The sequence below is a fragment of the Cheilinus undulatus genome, linkage group 13 (assembly GCF_018320785.1).
Source record: "Cheilinus undulatus linkage group 13, ASM1832078v1, whole genome shotgun sequence".
Lineage (NCBI taxonomy): Eukaryota > Metazoa > Chordata > Actinopteri > Labriformes > Labridae > Cheilinus > Cheilinus undulatus.
In genome coordinates, this window is record NC_054877.1 from 11,097,854 (window position 1) to 11,114,627 (window position 16,774).

General features: G+C 38.2%; 1 protein-coding gene across 3 annotated transcripts in view; it reads left to right on the forward strand.

The window, feature by feature from the left end:
* LOC121519865 (trichohyalin-like) overlaps positions 1-16,774 on the forward strand; it is a 69,778-nt gene continuing 53,004 nt past the window's right edge. For 2 of the 3 annotated variants that reach the window (XM_041802954.1, XM_041802956.1), the window contains exons 1-3: positions 1-280; positions 415-466; positions 4,083-4,258. In XM_041802954.1, the coding sequence (XP_041658888.1) occupies positions 4,149-4,258 (110 nt within the window). In that variant the 5' untranslated portion in view covers positions 1-280; positions 415-466; positions 4,083-4,148. Of the gene's footprint in view, positions 281-414; positions 467-3,840; positions 3,902-4,082; positions 4,259-16,774 lie in introns of those variants that run through there. The other variant, XM_041802955.1, reaches the window with a different exon arrangement.

The following is a 16,774-nucleotide window of genomic DNA, read 5'->3' on the forward strand; positions in this document are numbered from 1 at the left end:
ATCATGGATTCAGTTATGCAGTGATGTTTCTGTGCGCATCTTTATGAATGGAATTACACTAGAGATGATACATTCTCCACAGGGATCGTGGGGATGAGCCTCTGGTGAGGGGTTAAATCGTATCTTCCCATCAAGTGACACTTTTTAACACAAAGCTCCATCACTTCCATGTCGACTAATCCGCTGGGCTCAGAGGAGAAACGCAGATCCTGATTTTCCTTCAGAGACCTGGACTGGCTGCACGGATCAGACCTGTTGTGAAACTTCTCTTCAACCTGAGGTACAGAGGGAGAATTAAAGACACATCTTTGGTTGTTATGTTTATTTATTTATTTTCTTTGCGAAAGCCGATGCATCATTTATCCCAAGAGAAACGGATTATATGATTGTTTTCCCCTTTGTGCGGTCTTGAAGGTGCTCCAGGGGTCCGATCTCCCCCCGAGAGGGGCAACAGAGGCAGACATCGGTGAGTTTTATTTCCTTTGTTTAACTAAAGTCACTAGAAGGATGAATTCGTGGATATCTGGACAGTTTTTGAATTTCCTTCATTCTGGCATAAGTTTAAAGGAAAGTTTAACACAGCATACTAGTCTGTAACACTGAAGATATCAGTCATCCATCAGAGAGGAAGAAATGACTACATTTACTAAGCAGGAATGACCTTCCTTTTTGAAAACTGGTTTAAAAACATTATGTTTGTAACAATGGTGTATCAAGAGACAACATTTAAACATTTATCATCTCTAATTAAGGAGCATTTTTCCACAAATTTGCTTTAACCGAGTTCAACTAGTGATAGAAATACAAAGGGCAAGATCCATGAACATTTTGTGGTTGATAAGGAGTCTGCACACATTAAGGGGCTGGAATAACTTCTTAAGAGCTTACAGACTGAGTAGATATTTCCTGTTGCAGGGTTGATAATTTTCCTATTATTAAAAGCCTTTATACAGTTACCCTAAATAATGCTTTTCCATCCACTCAGGGGCGTAGCACAGGGGAGAAAAAGGGTACCGATTACCCGTGCCCACAGTAGGGAGGGGTGCTTGGGCAGTCTGCAATGAAAAGTGTGTTTTGATTTATTTTTCCTTAGTAATTAGTGAAATTATTAAATCAAAAGTGACTTTTCACTCATTTTTCTACTTGTTTTTGCCACTTTGGGACTATTTTTGCTATTTTTCTCCCAGTGTTTGACAATTTTAACCCATTTTTGCCACATCTTTTTGTCACTTATTGCCCATTTTTGACACTTTTATCTTGCTTTTTGCCATTTTTTGCCCTTTTTTTTGCCTTTTTTTGCCACTTCTCCCCTATTTAAGCTGTCTTTTGCAATTAAATGCCACTTTTTGCCCATTTTTCCCACTTTTTTTTTCTGATTTTTGCCCAGTGTAGTCACTTTTCACTCATTTTTCTCCACGTTTTTGCCACTTTGGGACGTTTTTGCCTCCGTTAACTCAGGTTTTGGTCACTTCCCACCCATTTATGCCACTTTCTGCCCTTTTATGCCACTTTTTCTTCCCATTTTTGCTTTTTCTCCATTTTTTTTACTTTTTCTCTTAGTGTTTACCTTTAACCTTAAGGTAGCAAAAATGGGCTTAATCTTAATTGCCAATTTTCCCCACTTAGATTGTGGCTCTTGCAAATGCATTTTCCAACAGTTTGGCTCGGGTTGAGTAACGCTGGACTAAATTAATCGGTCAACAGGCTGAAATCTGCGTAAAATAGAGTAAAAAACAGTACTGCTCCTCCCTTAAAAATGTCCAAATGGTATAGTACAGCGCTGCGAAATATTGCAAGTAAATTTAATTTAACCATAGTAAAAATATTGCTCACAAATGGGGAAATTATGTTTCAAAATACATTAAAATGCATAGATATTTGTAAAAAAGACTCATTTGTTGCTTGTGTCACTGGTTAAGGAGGGCCCTGTGTAAAGTCCCAGTTGCCCAAATTCCCTAGCTACACCCCTGCATCCACCCAAACCTTTTCTGGGGATCAACATGATTACAATCTAACATTAACATATTTTTGACTGGTTTTGTAGCAGGAGTACATCACTTAAACGTTTTCATCAAGAGAATGAGTTTTTTAGACTTGATAACTTCATGACCTTCAGATACAACTTTAAAAGCTTGTGTTGTTTTCCTCACCTCATGGATTACATGGTCAAACTCCTGTTTGATGCTTGTCCCGCCCAACTGTCTCACCTATGAACTCATGCAGTTTTAATTGTGTGGAATCACAGCTTGTGGTCGGATAAAAAGTTTTTTTTTCATTCATTATGTGAGAATTTAAATGCTTTTTTACTGACCCTTTCACCCTTTTTCCCAGTCAAAATGAATTCACCCAATATGGTGTTCAGCAAATCAGTTCCCTGTGTATTCACAATGTACTTTTCAGTCTCCCTAAAAATCATTACAATATTTTCTTCTAATCTGTGAATATTTAAGGCATTCCGAAAAGAAAGGTGGTTTTACCAGAACTATTCAATACATTTTGGGTGCTTTCCTGCTCATATTTATCAAGTTACCATGAAGTAATGCTTGCACTGGCATCAGTATTTCTCTTTTAAGGCTTGCTGGACCAGTGTAAATAAATGTCTGCTGCATCCTCTGTAATTCCCTGCACACTGATCTTCTGTCCTGCAGGCTTCAGTCACAGAGCAGTGGGTTTGGACTTTCTGCTCCAGCAAGGGTGATACAGAAAGAAAGAGATTTCCTCCTCAGGAATGCTGTTGCAGAAAATCCAAATCCAGCTCAGTGTTAATACCCCTGATTTTCTTGTGTAAGTGGCTCGAAATGAGCTTGAAGTTCTTATAAGGACACAGTTCTGAACTTTGTAATTCCTAATGAGGCTGTGTCAATAAGGGCTGAAAGGTTAAAATGTATACATTTTATATGAATATGTTTATTGATTAGATGAAAAGATTTTTTTTACCTCAGTCACTGTCAAACAGACATGGTGAAAGGCTTTTAGTTATCTGTGTAACTCTAGAGAGCATTTTAATGGAAACATTTTACAATAATCTCACATAAGCAGATAAATTATGTGCCTTTACCTTTAAAACAACATCTTTATTCGATTTTTTGGTTTTGGTGGGTAAATATGACAAAAATATAATGACTCCTTCTCACAAAGATATAGATTTGTTAAGTATGTTTATTATTTCAAGGGTTATATTTGAGCGTTTAATGCTTTAACTTGGAAATAGGACAGTGGATAGAGCTGGAGAGCATTTCTTAGCATTTCTTTGATTGAAGTAGAAGGGACCTCAAAGAAAAAGGTTGGGAACCAATGTTATAAAGCAATGGGTCCAAGCTATGGCACAGGGCCAAATGTGACCTGCAGTCTCGCAGCAAACTACAAAAAAAGTAATCAAAAATTTCCCACATTATAACATGAATCTTGTGCTTGACTGTATTATACTTCTTAGTTTCAGCACAAGATGATGCTACAATCCTCATTCCATAAACAAACATTTTGACAAGAGAAATGTATTATTATTATTTATTTATTTATTTTAACATGACTAAATTTAGGCAATACTGGAAATGGTAAATATACTGGCATCCAAAATGATAATGGTACCTTGATGGACTGCGGCATCAAATAAAAGCCCCAGCAGCTAACCAGGGGCAGAGACAGCCAGGGCCGAACAGGGCCCTGAAATCTTACTTGCCTCCCAAAAAAAATCAAAATTATTTATTTGTCTTGCCGGCCATTCACTAGACATTTAATGCATACTCAGTCACTAAGTATATCTTGACTGACATTAGACTGGTTTAACCAACTCTGATATCCTCTAGGTGAGGTGTCTGGAAGTGGGCCCACCATCCTTGTATACTTCTACATGTGGCCCTCAGTTAAAAAAATGTGGACACCCCTTTTATAAAGGAAGTAGGTAAAGTTTGTACATGCACACCTTTTGGGAGCAGAGGTCACAAAGTCTTTCCTTAAAAGGCAAAAACAGTTTTACCATCAAATGTCAAGACCGCTCTAATTTAGTATGAGATGTTCTGTCATGGTCTGAGTTGATATGCGTTGTTTTATATCATGCACTTCTTTTCTTTTTCTACTGATAGATGATAAAAGCAAGCTGATTGATTTGCCAAAGGGGTTGAGCGACAGTCGGAGGAAGTGTGTCAGAGATGGGGCGTAAGCTGGATCTGTCAGGGCTCTCTGACAATGAGGCGGAGCACGTGCTGCAGGTGGTGCAGAGAGACATGAAGCTACGCAAGAAAGAGGAGGAGCGACTCAGGTTAGTTATCTCCCACTGTGGTATAAACTTTACATCTTTGTGAAAGGTCTAACAACCTTTGCTCTCAGTACACAATACTAATGGGTGTTTGCACCTTGGCAATAGGTAAACACTGCTTTCTACATGTACAAGAAAGCTGAATCCTCAGTCTATGCCTCTTATCTAAACTGATCATGGATATTAGTCCAGGCTGATAAATAATTCAAAAAATCAGCTGAACAGGGTTTTTATTTTCATTCTTGTAAAAGCATCATACAATAAGATACTGACTTTCAGTAACTGTGGATAAAGCAGAGGAAAGTTTGCATTTGGAGGCATTCTTGGACATCAGCGTGCATTTTCCTGTCAGTACTCCACCTCTGAAGTTTGTTCAACAACACTGGATGGGAAACGACCGCCCTTTCCTGATGCACTCAGACTGACTTCCTCAAAACTTCTGTCTGAACACAAAGACAAAATAAAATACCAACCATGGGATTGAACTTGGTCTGAGACGGGCATTATACAACAATAGTTGGAAATGCCTACCAATATGTTAGTCAGAGGTTAAATATGTCACAATGATGTCATTTTCACCTTTCTGTTATACCTTTTCCTCATACCTCCCATGTTAGTAACTTCCAGCAACATTATTCAGTACCTCCTCACTGAAAAGGCTTTTAACAATCTTGGAACCCAATCAGAGACTTGAAAACAAGGACCCAACATGCCAATAAAACTTAATGGCTCTAAATTCTTTTTAAGAGGAAGTTTTAAGGTTGATTTTGGCCCAAGACATACAGTATGTTCTGAACTCTGCCTGAAGGGAGGATTTCTTAGAGCATTTTGTGTCAGTAATGTAACTTTATGTTTATTTATAAAGGAACAGATGCTATCAGCAATGCCACTTAACTCTGTGATAAGCTAATAATGACTGAACTACCAAGGTCTCAAAAGTTTTAGACTTCTAGTGGTGCAGCGAAGCAGTTTTCCCAGTCTGCCTCATTATCAGTTTGCATCACCCCATTAGGCTCTTATGCAGAAGCCAAACATATGACATAAACATATACATTAGAAAACCCTAATGAGGCATTATTTACTGGCATTATTTATGTAATTCAATTATTTCATGTTTTTTAAAATACCATGGTCCTTATTTTTCCCAGCTGAATAAGGTGATACAAAAAGTTAATATGTAAAAAAAAGATTTAAAACATATATTTATTGTGGTTTTTGAGGAGCAACAATACAACATATACACATTTAAAGGTTAATGCAAATGCATAAACCTAACCAAAGTAAAACAACCATACAAAGAAAGGAAGCAGACAATATTCTACAGGTTTCTTTGTTGGGACATGTGCAACTTCAAAACTTCACATTGTTGCCCTTGCTGGTTGGCAACAGAATTACTAGTTAGTTTAAGTAATTATTCTTGTTTTTGTGAATTCTGGCCTGCAATACCTGTGTCTTCAAAGATCAAGAAAACATTTATTGAAAAATGGAATACTGAAAAATCAGAAAGAACAATGATTGCATTGGTGTGATAAAGCATGTTTATTCTATTAACACTCTGAGGCCAGCGCTGTTGTATATGACAAGAGGAAATGTTTTATTTGAAGTTAAATAACTTCATAACCATAATTCATAGCCACTTACTTCTAATGCCTTCGTAGCTCTAACAGAACATTTTCTAGCAAGCCTGGAAGTGGGTGACTTTAAAGATTACATCCACACCAGTAACTCCAATATTGGATGTCTTTTTATCCATTTATAATTTATTTTTTGATTGTTCTTGCAGCTAGCAGCTTAGCCCGCTGCCATATTGTCTATTTGTATCCCAGTATGCTAAGCTGAGCGGTGCATGTGCACAGACTTAGAAACTGGAGAAGAGAGACTGAATGACTCATAATAGGGAGAGGGAGACACAGTGAGGCTGTGATGTAGCCCTCTGAGTCACTGTAGAGAGGAACTACTTTAAAAAAAAATTACGCAAATTCTCAAAAGTATAAGGACGTGTTGTAAAAATGTGAATTTTCGAAGACTTTAGTCACAGAATGATTATTTTCTAAATTTTTGGTCCCAAAGAGATAGGAAGACAAGTTTGTGCAAAAAAAAAACAAAAAAAAAACACAAAAACCCATAGTCATCTTTCTTTGCTGTGACCTGAATAGCCTCATTGAAGTAGATCGCTGGGTGACTGAAAATGGACACTTGCAGTATGTACAAAACATAGCCTATCCATTGTGTGGTAATTTTTAAAGGTGTTATGGCAATTTCTCGATTTGCCTATAGAGACTCAAAAAACAAGACAGGTAAGATAACATGCACCAAGTATTTATTCTCTGGACAGAGGGAGCAAACACACACAACCACACAGCAGTTAGCAGTTATGAGGTTTGCCCATTGAACAAATGTTTCAGCTGCTCTTATACCATCTAAAACACGCCTCTGAGCAGTTGACCAACTCCCGACCCTTTGATCAACTTCATAGTACTTCCTTAGCAGAAGAGTAAATCAATTGGGGTACAACAAAACAGATGGTGACTCATATCAGGAATTTACAACGAGGTACGCTGCCCTGTGGTGATCATGATATCTTACTTCCATCTCCTTTTGTGCTCAGAGAGTGATTTACAGTGGGGTTAGAACAGAAGGGTTCACCAGGTCATTCTTTGGTCAGTAAAACAGATGCACAGCTAGGCTACAGACTAACTAAATCAAATAGGTTAAAATATACAAAGCATGTAAGAATTCCATCACAAAGGGAACTTAACTCTCCTGTAACCTTGCAAAGCAGATGGATACACCCATTTCCCTGTTTTTCACTGGTGAGTCCATCTTGTTAAGCTTCCATCTGAACTGTTTGGGCCAAGTGTGAAAGTGACAGGACCAATCAGCGACGAGGGGCAGAACTTTCAGGCACGGCAGAGTTGTGACGTAAACAAGCAGCAGCAAGAGGCCAGTGCAATATGGCGGAAGAGCTTAGCGTGGATGCTGCTAAAGTGTAAGTTTTATCAGAACCTGACAACATATTGTTGTTAAAAGAAGAACAAAGAACAGCAGTGAGTTGTTTTCTTTTCAAAAATGACAAAAGTCAAGTACTTGCATTCTGTAGTCGCCATGGTTCGCGTTATTCCTCAGTAGCTGCGCACGCACAGCTCGATAGTGGCTACGTCATGTGTTTTGTTGCTCTGATTGGCCCGTAGAAATGTGACAGAGCGTTCATCCAATCACACTCCGAGTTTTTTTCAAAGCCTCTGCCTTTTCTGAAACATTTCCTACTGAAGCGTGTCGGGTTAACTCTCCTGGAGATATTAGGAAAATCCTGGCTTCTCTTTTGGGATGACAGCCAGTCTACCTAACATTATGAGCAGGTCCTGTCAGTATGATCATCTGGGCTGATATTGAACTTTGACTTTCAGTGCACTAAGGATCAGCCTTTGCAATGGCAATGACTGACATATATAAGGACAAATCTGTATTGCATGGTTGACTGTTTTGGTATTTCAGTTGCCTAAAGTTGGTACAGGAATGGTTCAAAACCAGTAAGAAATGTGTTCTGTAGATATGTTGAGACACAGAGCTTGTAAACAGGAAGGTCTTGTTTAGACCAGGATGTGTGGTAACCCTACTTTAATTGATTTTCAAATTTGCTTCTTAGAAGCTTCCCTACTATTTTTGTAGCTCTTCAGAATAAAAATATTGCATTATCTTAAGATAAGATAAGACAGACTTTTATTGATCCCCCATTGGGGAAAATTTGGTTACTACAGCAGCTCAACAAGAGAGACAGAAATGTGCAATATTTAACAAAAGTAAGAAATAAAATGTGCAAACAACACATAAATAAACTATAATCAAAATAAGCAATAATAATAACAATAACAGCAACAGTAATGTTTACATGCGTACACCTTTGCCTGTGGAAGGACTAGACCTGACTATAAATAAAAATGCACACATTGTGTATGGTGTTAATGTGAAAGAGGGACTAAAAATTCCATGTAATGTTACACATCTGAATATAATAAGAAATTTAATGTTCAGTTTGAGATTGAAAAAAAAAAAACCCACACACACACCTGGGAAGGTGGCTGCAACATCTTTGAGACTGTGGGAGTATATACAAGTGTTCTTTTACATGCTTGTACATATCTATGTATACATACACATATATACATACTAGAGCCCAACCAATATTGGATTTTTGGGGCCGATGCCGATACTGGGGGCTAAAAAAAAGCCGATATCCGATATATTGGCTGATAACCGATATATCGGCCGATATATGAAATAAGAACATTGATATACACAGGACATATACTGTACATGAACACAAATGTGGACATGTGAATTAACAGTTGCATTTATCTTTGTTTATTTCACAAAGATGCAACTTGGACGACGTTAAAACGCTGTATAATAGTCTTATATTGTGGCTGTGGACCATATTAGACAGGAAAATGTTAAATGGAGATTCATATTTACATTATTGTGGCAAATATGCACATAGAATATAATCCTGAGGAAGGCCACAAGCTTAAATGTGCCTGTTTTATAAAGTTGTTCTCTAAAGATCTACTATTAGTGAAACTTTCTGTCTCCACATTGGTAGAATATGTCACAGGAAAGATAAACACTGTATGAATGCTTTTCTGGTTTGTGCTTTTCAAAGTAAAAGCCCGGTTTAGCATTTCTATAGAGACACTCCATTCACTTGTACAGAATGCTTTTATTTTGAATAGTTCCCGACAAACTTCCACTATACACTGAATCAAGTTGCTTTTAGGGGGGTTTATTGAGGTAAAACTTATGAAGAAGGACAGGGCTTTGAGAGTAGGGAGATACGGCTGACACGCAGAAAACTCACGCCCTGTGTGAAAGCTGCACCAGCAGGAACCAGAGCTGACATGTGTGGCACGCGCAAGCAGCAAAACACGCTCCCGGTCTGAAACGGGCGTTAGTCCTCTTCTCTGCTGCAGCCGAGTGAGTCCGACTGCAGCAGGGACTGCTGTGCGAGGACTGGGCTGCCTGTGAGTGCTTAAGGACGAGGAGGGGCCCATGGCAGCACCTGCTGCTCACTGAGAAGAGCAACAGCGATACGTGCTTTCACATCAGAGTCTCCAAAACTCTCCAATAACACCAGAAAAAGTCGCTAGTCATTGTTTTGAAAAAGAGTCGCTGGGGGGGGTGGTCTGAAAACTCACTAATTATAGCAACAAAGTCGCTAAGTTGGCAAAGCTGAGTGGGGGAGAGCTGCTGCTGCTGCACTCGCTTGTGTCTTGGGCCAGGCACTCGGGCTGAGTTCAGCAGGGACACACACAGAGTGACAGAATCCCCGCCCAGCAAAAAGTTAATATATCAGCTACATATTGGCCGATGTTGATGAATCTGTGATACGCTTTAATTGGCCCGATTAATCGGCCCGCCAATCAGTCGGTCGGGCTCTAATACATACACATCAGCATATACACATACTTTTTGCATTACACTATATTCTCATTTAAAAATGTGTTAGCTAAACAAATTGTTCCCATACAATTGTTTTGTATGTTCCCTTTAGTGTCATAAGTTTCTCTATGGCTTGTCAGTTGGAAAGATCCTTAAATCAATGACCAACTGCATGTATTATCATGCTTTTTCAGTGTTAAGCCTAAAGGGAGCATAAATTTACTTTTTCCATCCATATAAAAATCTCAGATCAGGCGGAAGAAGTCAAAGAATGAATTCTTGAAATTGTTATAAATTTAGTTATAAAAAAAGTCGAGTTCCTTCAGTAAAGTTTTTTTTTTATTCCGAGACTACTTTGTGCTGCATTATTTTGATGAGGAAATTAAGCTTTTATTGAGTTAACTTGAAGGTTTCTGGTTAAATTTCCACATGACCAAAAGTGATTTAGTGTTGAGCTCTCTCCTTTTTCTAACTGTAAGTGCAGAGAGTAATGTGCTTATGTAGAGCTAATCCTGTTGTTGTTTACAGCTCTAGGTAGGGGACCCATGCTTACATTTGGCTATAAAGGGGAATATTTATTTGTTAGGAAGAAGAAGACTGTCTCAATCCTTAACCTCCCATGGCGCAGTATAAGCAAGACTGTCAGTCACATGTCCCATACATCCCTGCTGTTGTAGGAAAACATCATTTATTGATTTATGTTATCACAGAGATGTTGCAAATCTTCTGTCATGCAGGTTGCACTCTTCCTCCTCATCTTCCTCTTGATCTGTTGCCTCAGACTTTCCACATTCTACTTTTCAATTTCCCCCCCCCGACACACCCTCAGGAGCTTTGCTGACTGATAAACAGTGCTGAGTGATAGAGGAGTATGGGACATCAATCAGGCTGATGTCAAATAGAGGGGAATACAGATGCATTTACAATGGACACGGTGTTGAATTTTTGTTGCAGTTTTCTTGTGGTTCAAGTTGCAGAAGGAGGCATCCCTTCAGAGAGAACCTGTCATTCTTCTCTGATCTGAGCTGAGATAAATCTTGCATCATCAGACATGTTGTTGTGAAAATGTCTGAAATATCACACCCTTGTTCATTACTGAACGGATGTTAGATTTGATCAAATCTGCCCAGGCTAACAGTATTGCAACAGTTCAGCTTGCATTGCTGTAACTATTATCTTAAAGAAAACGGGACAAAAGGCTCAGGGTGACATTAACAAGATTCATATACAACAATCGTACAGATTATGAGGAACTTACTGTAATATCTGTAATACCTAATTAGAGTTTTAACAAAATTCTGTGATATCTAATCTTGAGTGAAGTAATCCTTTTTAAATCCTGTTTAAATCATGAAGAAAGAATGATTGTTAGTTTTAATTAGTTCTCCATTTGTACATCCTTAAAGACCCTGTAAAACAAAATCCAATGTTTTCGTCTTAACACTCTAGAAATGTTGGAATATGGTTGCTGTAAACATGTGAAAACTCTGAGATCTACATGAGACTGAATTCTGGATTTAGGCCATTACATCTCTTTCCTGGCTTGGTTTCATGTGAGCGGTGCCAATATGTGGGCTCAGGATGTCATGAGCCCACAGTAGAGAATGACCCCGCCCCTCTAACACTACAATATTGTGGAAGGAAGCAGTCACCTGGAGGAGGGACTTCTGGTTCATTTTGTGCAAAGGAATTCAGTCTTGTACTCTTGTACCGTTCTATAATGTTCATGTTTCATTTCTTAAGTTATAATTCTGCATGTTTTGTTTATTGGTTCATGTTTTTAGGGGAAAATATTTTTCCAAATATGACGCCATGAGTGACGGGGTTAATGCTGCAGACTGCCCGTGTCCTGAGTGGGCGTGGTTTCAGCTCATTCAACAGACACGCCCACACCATCCTGGAGCAGATTTTACTGCCTCATTTTTCATGATTTGAAGCTTAATTTTATAAACTTTGAGCTGCTTTATGTGGTTGAAATTTGACCTGGGGGTTCATAACACAGTGATCTATCATACGACAAACCTAAATACAGATTTATTTTTACTTTACAGGGTCTTTAAGTTTTTTTTCCCTGTGTATGTATAAATCAACCAAGCAAATAGGTACACCTACACAAATTTTATGCAGTATGATACATACAACTGTCATATCATATATTCTACCATTGCTTATCTGACAAAGTTCACAGGGAAGTTTTAGTCTGCTCTGATGTTGTCAAAATTAGATTGGTATATATGAACTAAGGTTATGGCAGAACTCTACCTAAACTGTTTATAAAAAGGTCTTTGATATGATGAACATGTGTAGGCCTATTTTCATAGGGTTTTATCACTGATATCAGTAAAATTATTGTTGAATTTGACAGCAGTCTCTCACTTTTTTATTTGTATTGGTCTGGGGGGGGGGCTCAGTCTTTCTTAAATACTAGCAGGGGTGCTCGAGGAAAAAAAAAACATTGGGAACCAATGGAGTAAAGTTAGTTTTGTGCTCTAATTATATATTTTAGTTGTTTGATATTTAGCCTGGTAAATGAAGTGGTCCTGTTCAGGAACTTAAGACACAACCTTGAATGAAATCTACCCATGTAGCTTTAATTTGTTGTTGCAATTAAGGCTGTCAAATGAATAACATTTTCATTTGCAGTTAGTCTCAGAATTTGTATTTTTAATCATGATTTGTCATTTTTTTGGCATTTGAAATTCCACTTTTTTACATTTGAAGAAGTTGTGGTTTTATTTTGGACCTATTGTCTTAGCTAAAGGTAATTTACTTACAGTTTGGAAGTCCCTTCTTTTATTTAGACAGAAAATAAGGAACTTGGGGTAGATTTTAACATTAACTTTACCATGGAGTGTGGATGTAATATGTAATAGATTTTAATGAAAACAATGGAACTGTAAAAAAGTGCAATGTTTGAAGCAAATAACTTTTAGACTTATCATGTCCATCTCCTAAGCTGAGGACGGACGACATGTTTTTAACATGATTCCAGTAGTCTTATAACCTTGCAAAGCAGATGGATAAGCCTGTTGCCTTGTTTCTCGCTGGCGAATCCATCTTGCAAAGCTCCCATCTGAACCGTTTGGGCTGGTTAGAAGGTGACAGGACCAATCAGTGACGAGGGGCCATACTTTCAGGCGCGGTGGAGTCGTGACGCAAGCAAGCAGCAGCAAGAGGCTGGTGAAATTGGTGAGCTTAGCATGGATGCTGCTAAAGTGCCCATTGTTCAGTTAAAAGAAGAACAAAGAACAGCAGTGAGTTGTTGTTGTTTTTTTCAAAAACAACAAAAGCCAAGTACTTGTGTCTTTAGTCGCCATGTTTCGCCTTATTCCTTGGTAGCTGCACACGCGCAGCTCGACAGCGACTTTTCAAAGCCTCTGCCTTTTCCCAGACGTTTCCTGTTGAAGCTTTCCCAGATGGATGTGTGAAACAAATCCATCTGGCGTGTCAGGTTAGTAGTCTTAGGTTTTGGGACTCACCAGCCAAGAAAATCTGTCAAGAACATGCCTAATACTGTATATCTCACAACCTTCCAACAGAAAGTCTAGCTTGTTTTATTTTGTCCTGCCTTTTATGATTTGTTCTGTGACATAAGTGACATTGATCAATAAGAGCACAAAGTGCTCTGCACTCACAGCAATCACACATGTAAACAAACAAAATGGCAGAGCTGGAGAAGAGGAATGAAGTTGGTGCTGTGGAGTGGAACTGTGAGACATAAAGCGTGTATCCAGCTCTGACTACATCATTGCTTGACTCTGTGATGTGGGACGACCACATCAGATTGAAAAAAGAGAAATGTTGGCTAGAAATAGCAGACACATATCAGCAACTGCAGAGTCATTAGCATCAGCAATAGCATTAAGCTTCATCATAACATTTGAATGGACAAAACAATACACTATATTCTAGTAAATACAGTATGTTTGTTCAATATTTCTTCTTTTCAGTTGTAGACTAGCCCAACTCTTCTTCCTTCCAATATCATCATATTGGCTGCAGTCGTACAGTAGATCACGCACCTCAGTTAAGTTGACCAAAAAATCATGTACCCTGGCCTCAGCTTAAGGCACAGTGGTGTATGTGGCTGCAGGGAGACACTGCAGTGATGTAACCACAGTGTGCTGAAATAGACAATAAAGCATGCAATTGAAAAAATAAAGCACTAATTACAATTGTATCACAGTTAATGTTTTAATACTACAGCATGTGATGCAGTATTTCAGGCTAAGTGTACCTGACATGAGATATAGAATTCATTCAGTTAAAATTGAAAACATTCAATGAAACCAGCAGCACACTGGTCATGTTTTGTGTGTGAATTTGTTAATATTTATGTTGCTGATGATGCATAATCTGGCTGTGTTTGTTTGCTAATTCTTGAAGCTCATTTATGCGATTTCTGGGAAAAGCCACAGTGGCCATTTTACTGCCAAGGCATCTGATGATTTGGGGATTTGTAGCTGGTGTTTCTGTCTCATGCAAACAAACACCCAGACACTTACACATGCTCTTACACAGACAGACACACCAGAAGTTTATTTGTTTATTTTTATATTAAATTATATTTAAGCATCTGACGTTTAGCATTACTTGAAAAAAATCTTTAGGTTTATTATAGGCCACAGTCAGACTGTATGTGTTAATGTGTGGATGCTGGAAAAGCACAATAGACAAATTGTTTTTATTTATTAATTTCCTCAGTAGAGCAAAGTGTTTTTCAGAAACAGCCATAGCAGCTGATTGTCTGCTTGTATATCTGATAGTTTAAGAATTTCAGGCATGCATTTCTTTTCTGATTTCAGAAGGCAGTACAAGATTGACATAACCCAATAGTTGTATTTCCTTACTAAGATACATTCTGTTTGGTCAACAATACAGCAAGGGTCTACTAAACCAAGACAGTACCCATGTACCCATTTAAAATCTTTGAACACATGAAGAATAACGTTCACACAGACACATCCACAGACATCACATCAGCTTATCTCTGAGAAACAGACTTTTTCTGAGGATTATTGCAGCTGACACAGCTCTTGCCTCTTTATTTTTGTTTTTGTGCCGCCAGCTACAAAGCTCCTTCAGATGAAGCTGTGTGCGGACGGGGCTGCAGATAGTGTTTCATGTTTTGTACATATTCAGAGGATTTAGGGAGAAAGAGATTGATTGTTGTTTCACTGTGAATTTCTAAGCAGCAGTCTGTCTTGCTTGAGTCAGAGATGTGATTTTAAAAGGAAATGTTGTGTTTATGTATGCTTTATGCACGTTGCTCTTCTCTGTTTTCAGTAACAGAGTGAACTGCTATGGCAAGAGGGCATCTGTCTCTCACTGAGACAAAGATTTTAGGACACAGTTGAATTTTAAAAGCTTTGGAGCAATGAAATTGTTGCCTCAGGGTTACTGCTGTCAGATCTTATGTGACATGTGAAGTGTGGCACTCTAAAGGACTTGTCGTGACATTCATATAGTTTTTAGAGCTTAAAAAGTACATGAATTATTCTCTGATTGTTTATATGATTGCAATACTTAAAATAAAAAAATATTCTCAGTGGTATTTTGCAGAGAAAAACTGTGAAATGTGTCTAAGTTCTGAAAGTCAAAGTCAGAATTGTGAAAGTGATCAGTCATAAGAATTACATGCTTAAAATTCTCAGATGTAAATCTGTGACTTTCTTTTTCAACTGAAATTTTTAGAAATTTTAGATCTTTTGTGAGGAAACAAAACATTTTGACATCATGTCCTAACTGCACATCACACCAATGAACGTCAGTGACAAAATTTTCTTGACTACAATGATTTTTAAATTTTTTTTTTTTAAGAAACAGCGGAGCAGTTAATGTAGTGCAACACTTTTCTGCCATCACCCAGTATCTATCTTTTTCTCTGTTGCTTGTGTTGAATTTGGCAAGGAGTAAGGGAAGAGGGTGATGATAAGACATTAGGTGTGTCTGACAGGAACATTTTCTGGATTTTCTTTCACTTTTCTCACACAGCATGGTTATAAAAAGTAGAGATAGTGGTGCATTAATAGTATCTGAATCTGTTTGAGAAGTTATGCTTACTTATGTCAACACAGAGGCAAAACTAGAAGGCTCACAGCCATCAAAGGACTGTCAACACAAAGCACCTACTCCAGTTTTTTGGCATTCAAACTAAAAGTGCTAAATGTCATATCTTTCAACAAGGAGAAAGTGAAAATTCACAGGACAGAAAACTGAATATTTCATGGATGCAGTCTGGACAGCGAACATGCATGAAGTCTAAAGCTTGCATGTAGTAAGGATATGGTGAGAGATGTCAACTTGGTATTTGGGATAAATTGATTTAAAAACCCTGTGAAGAGTTTTTGCACATATTTAACTGAGTTTGTAAACCCCAAAACCAAGGGGCTATCAGTAAAGCAATAATAAAAGATGACATGAGGGTGGTGGGGAATCATGGGAGTTATTTCCTACTTCTTTCCCCCCCAACGCCTGAATGAATGGACAACACCTGAGACGATTGGAGGGAGCTCAGAAGGTGCAACCAATCATAGAGAATAATCATGGTCAATCACAAGTAAGCAGCACAAAACATGACTGTGATGGTGGATTATTAGCTCAGTCAGTAGAGCAGGAACCAGTCAACAGGGACTGTTGTCCTCGACGCTCTGGTTGCGGTTCAGTTTCTGATCTCAGCGCTGTTTAGTGCATGTCTGCACCCCCTCTCTCCCCATGTTTATTGTGTCTCAGGACAGCTGAGTCCTATCCCAATAAAGGCAAAAAGTCCCAAAAGTAGTCAAAAAAAAAAAAAAAAAAACATGAATGTGATACAGTAACAGAGCAGTGGCTTCAAGTAGGAGTTCTCACGTCCTTATGTAGTAAGGGTGTAACAGTACGGAAAGATTTCAGTTTGGTACGTACCTCGGTTTTGAAGTCACGGTTTGGTACGTTTTTGGTATGGTAATTAAAGCGAATACATTCTTTTTTTTAATTACATAAAAAAATTAAATGATATTAAAATAAATAGGCTGAATAAATTACATCTAAATAATCAACAATGCTGCAACCTTCCTCCGAAAAGTCTTCAATGAATGAAAATAT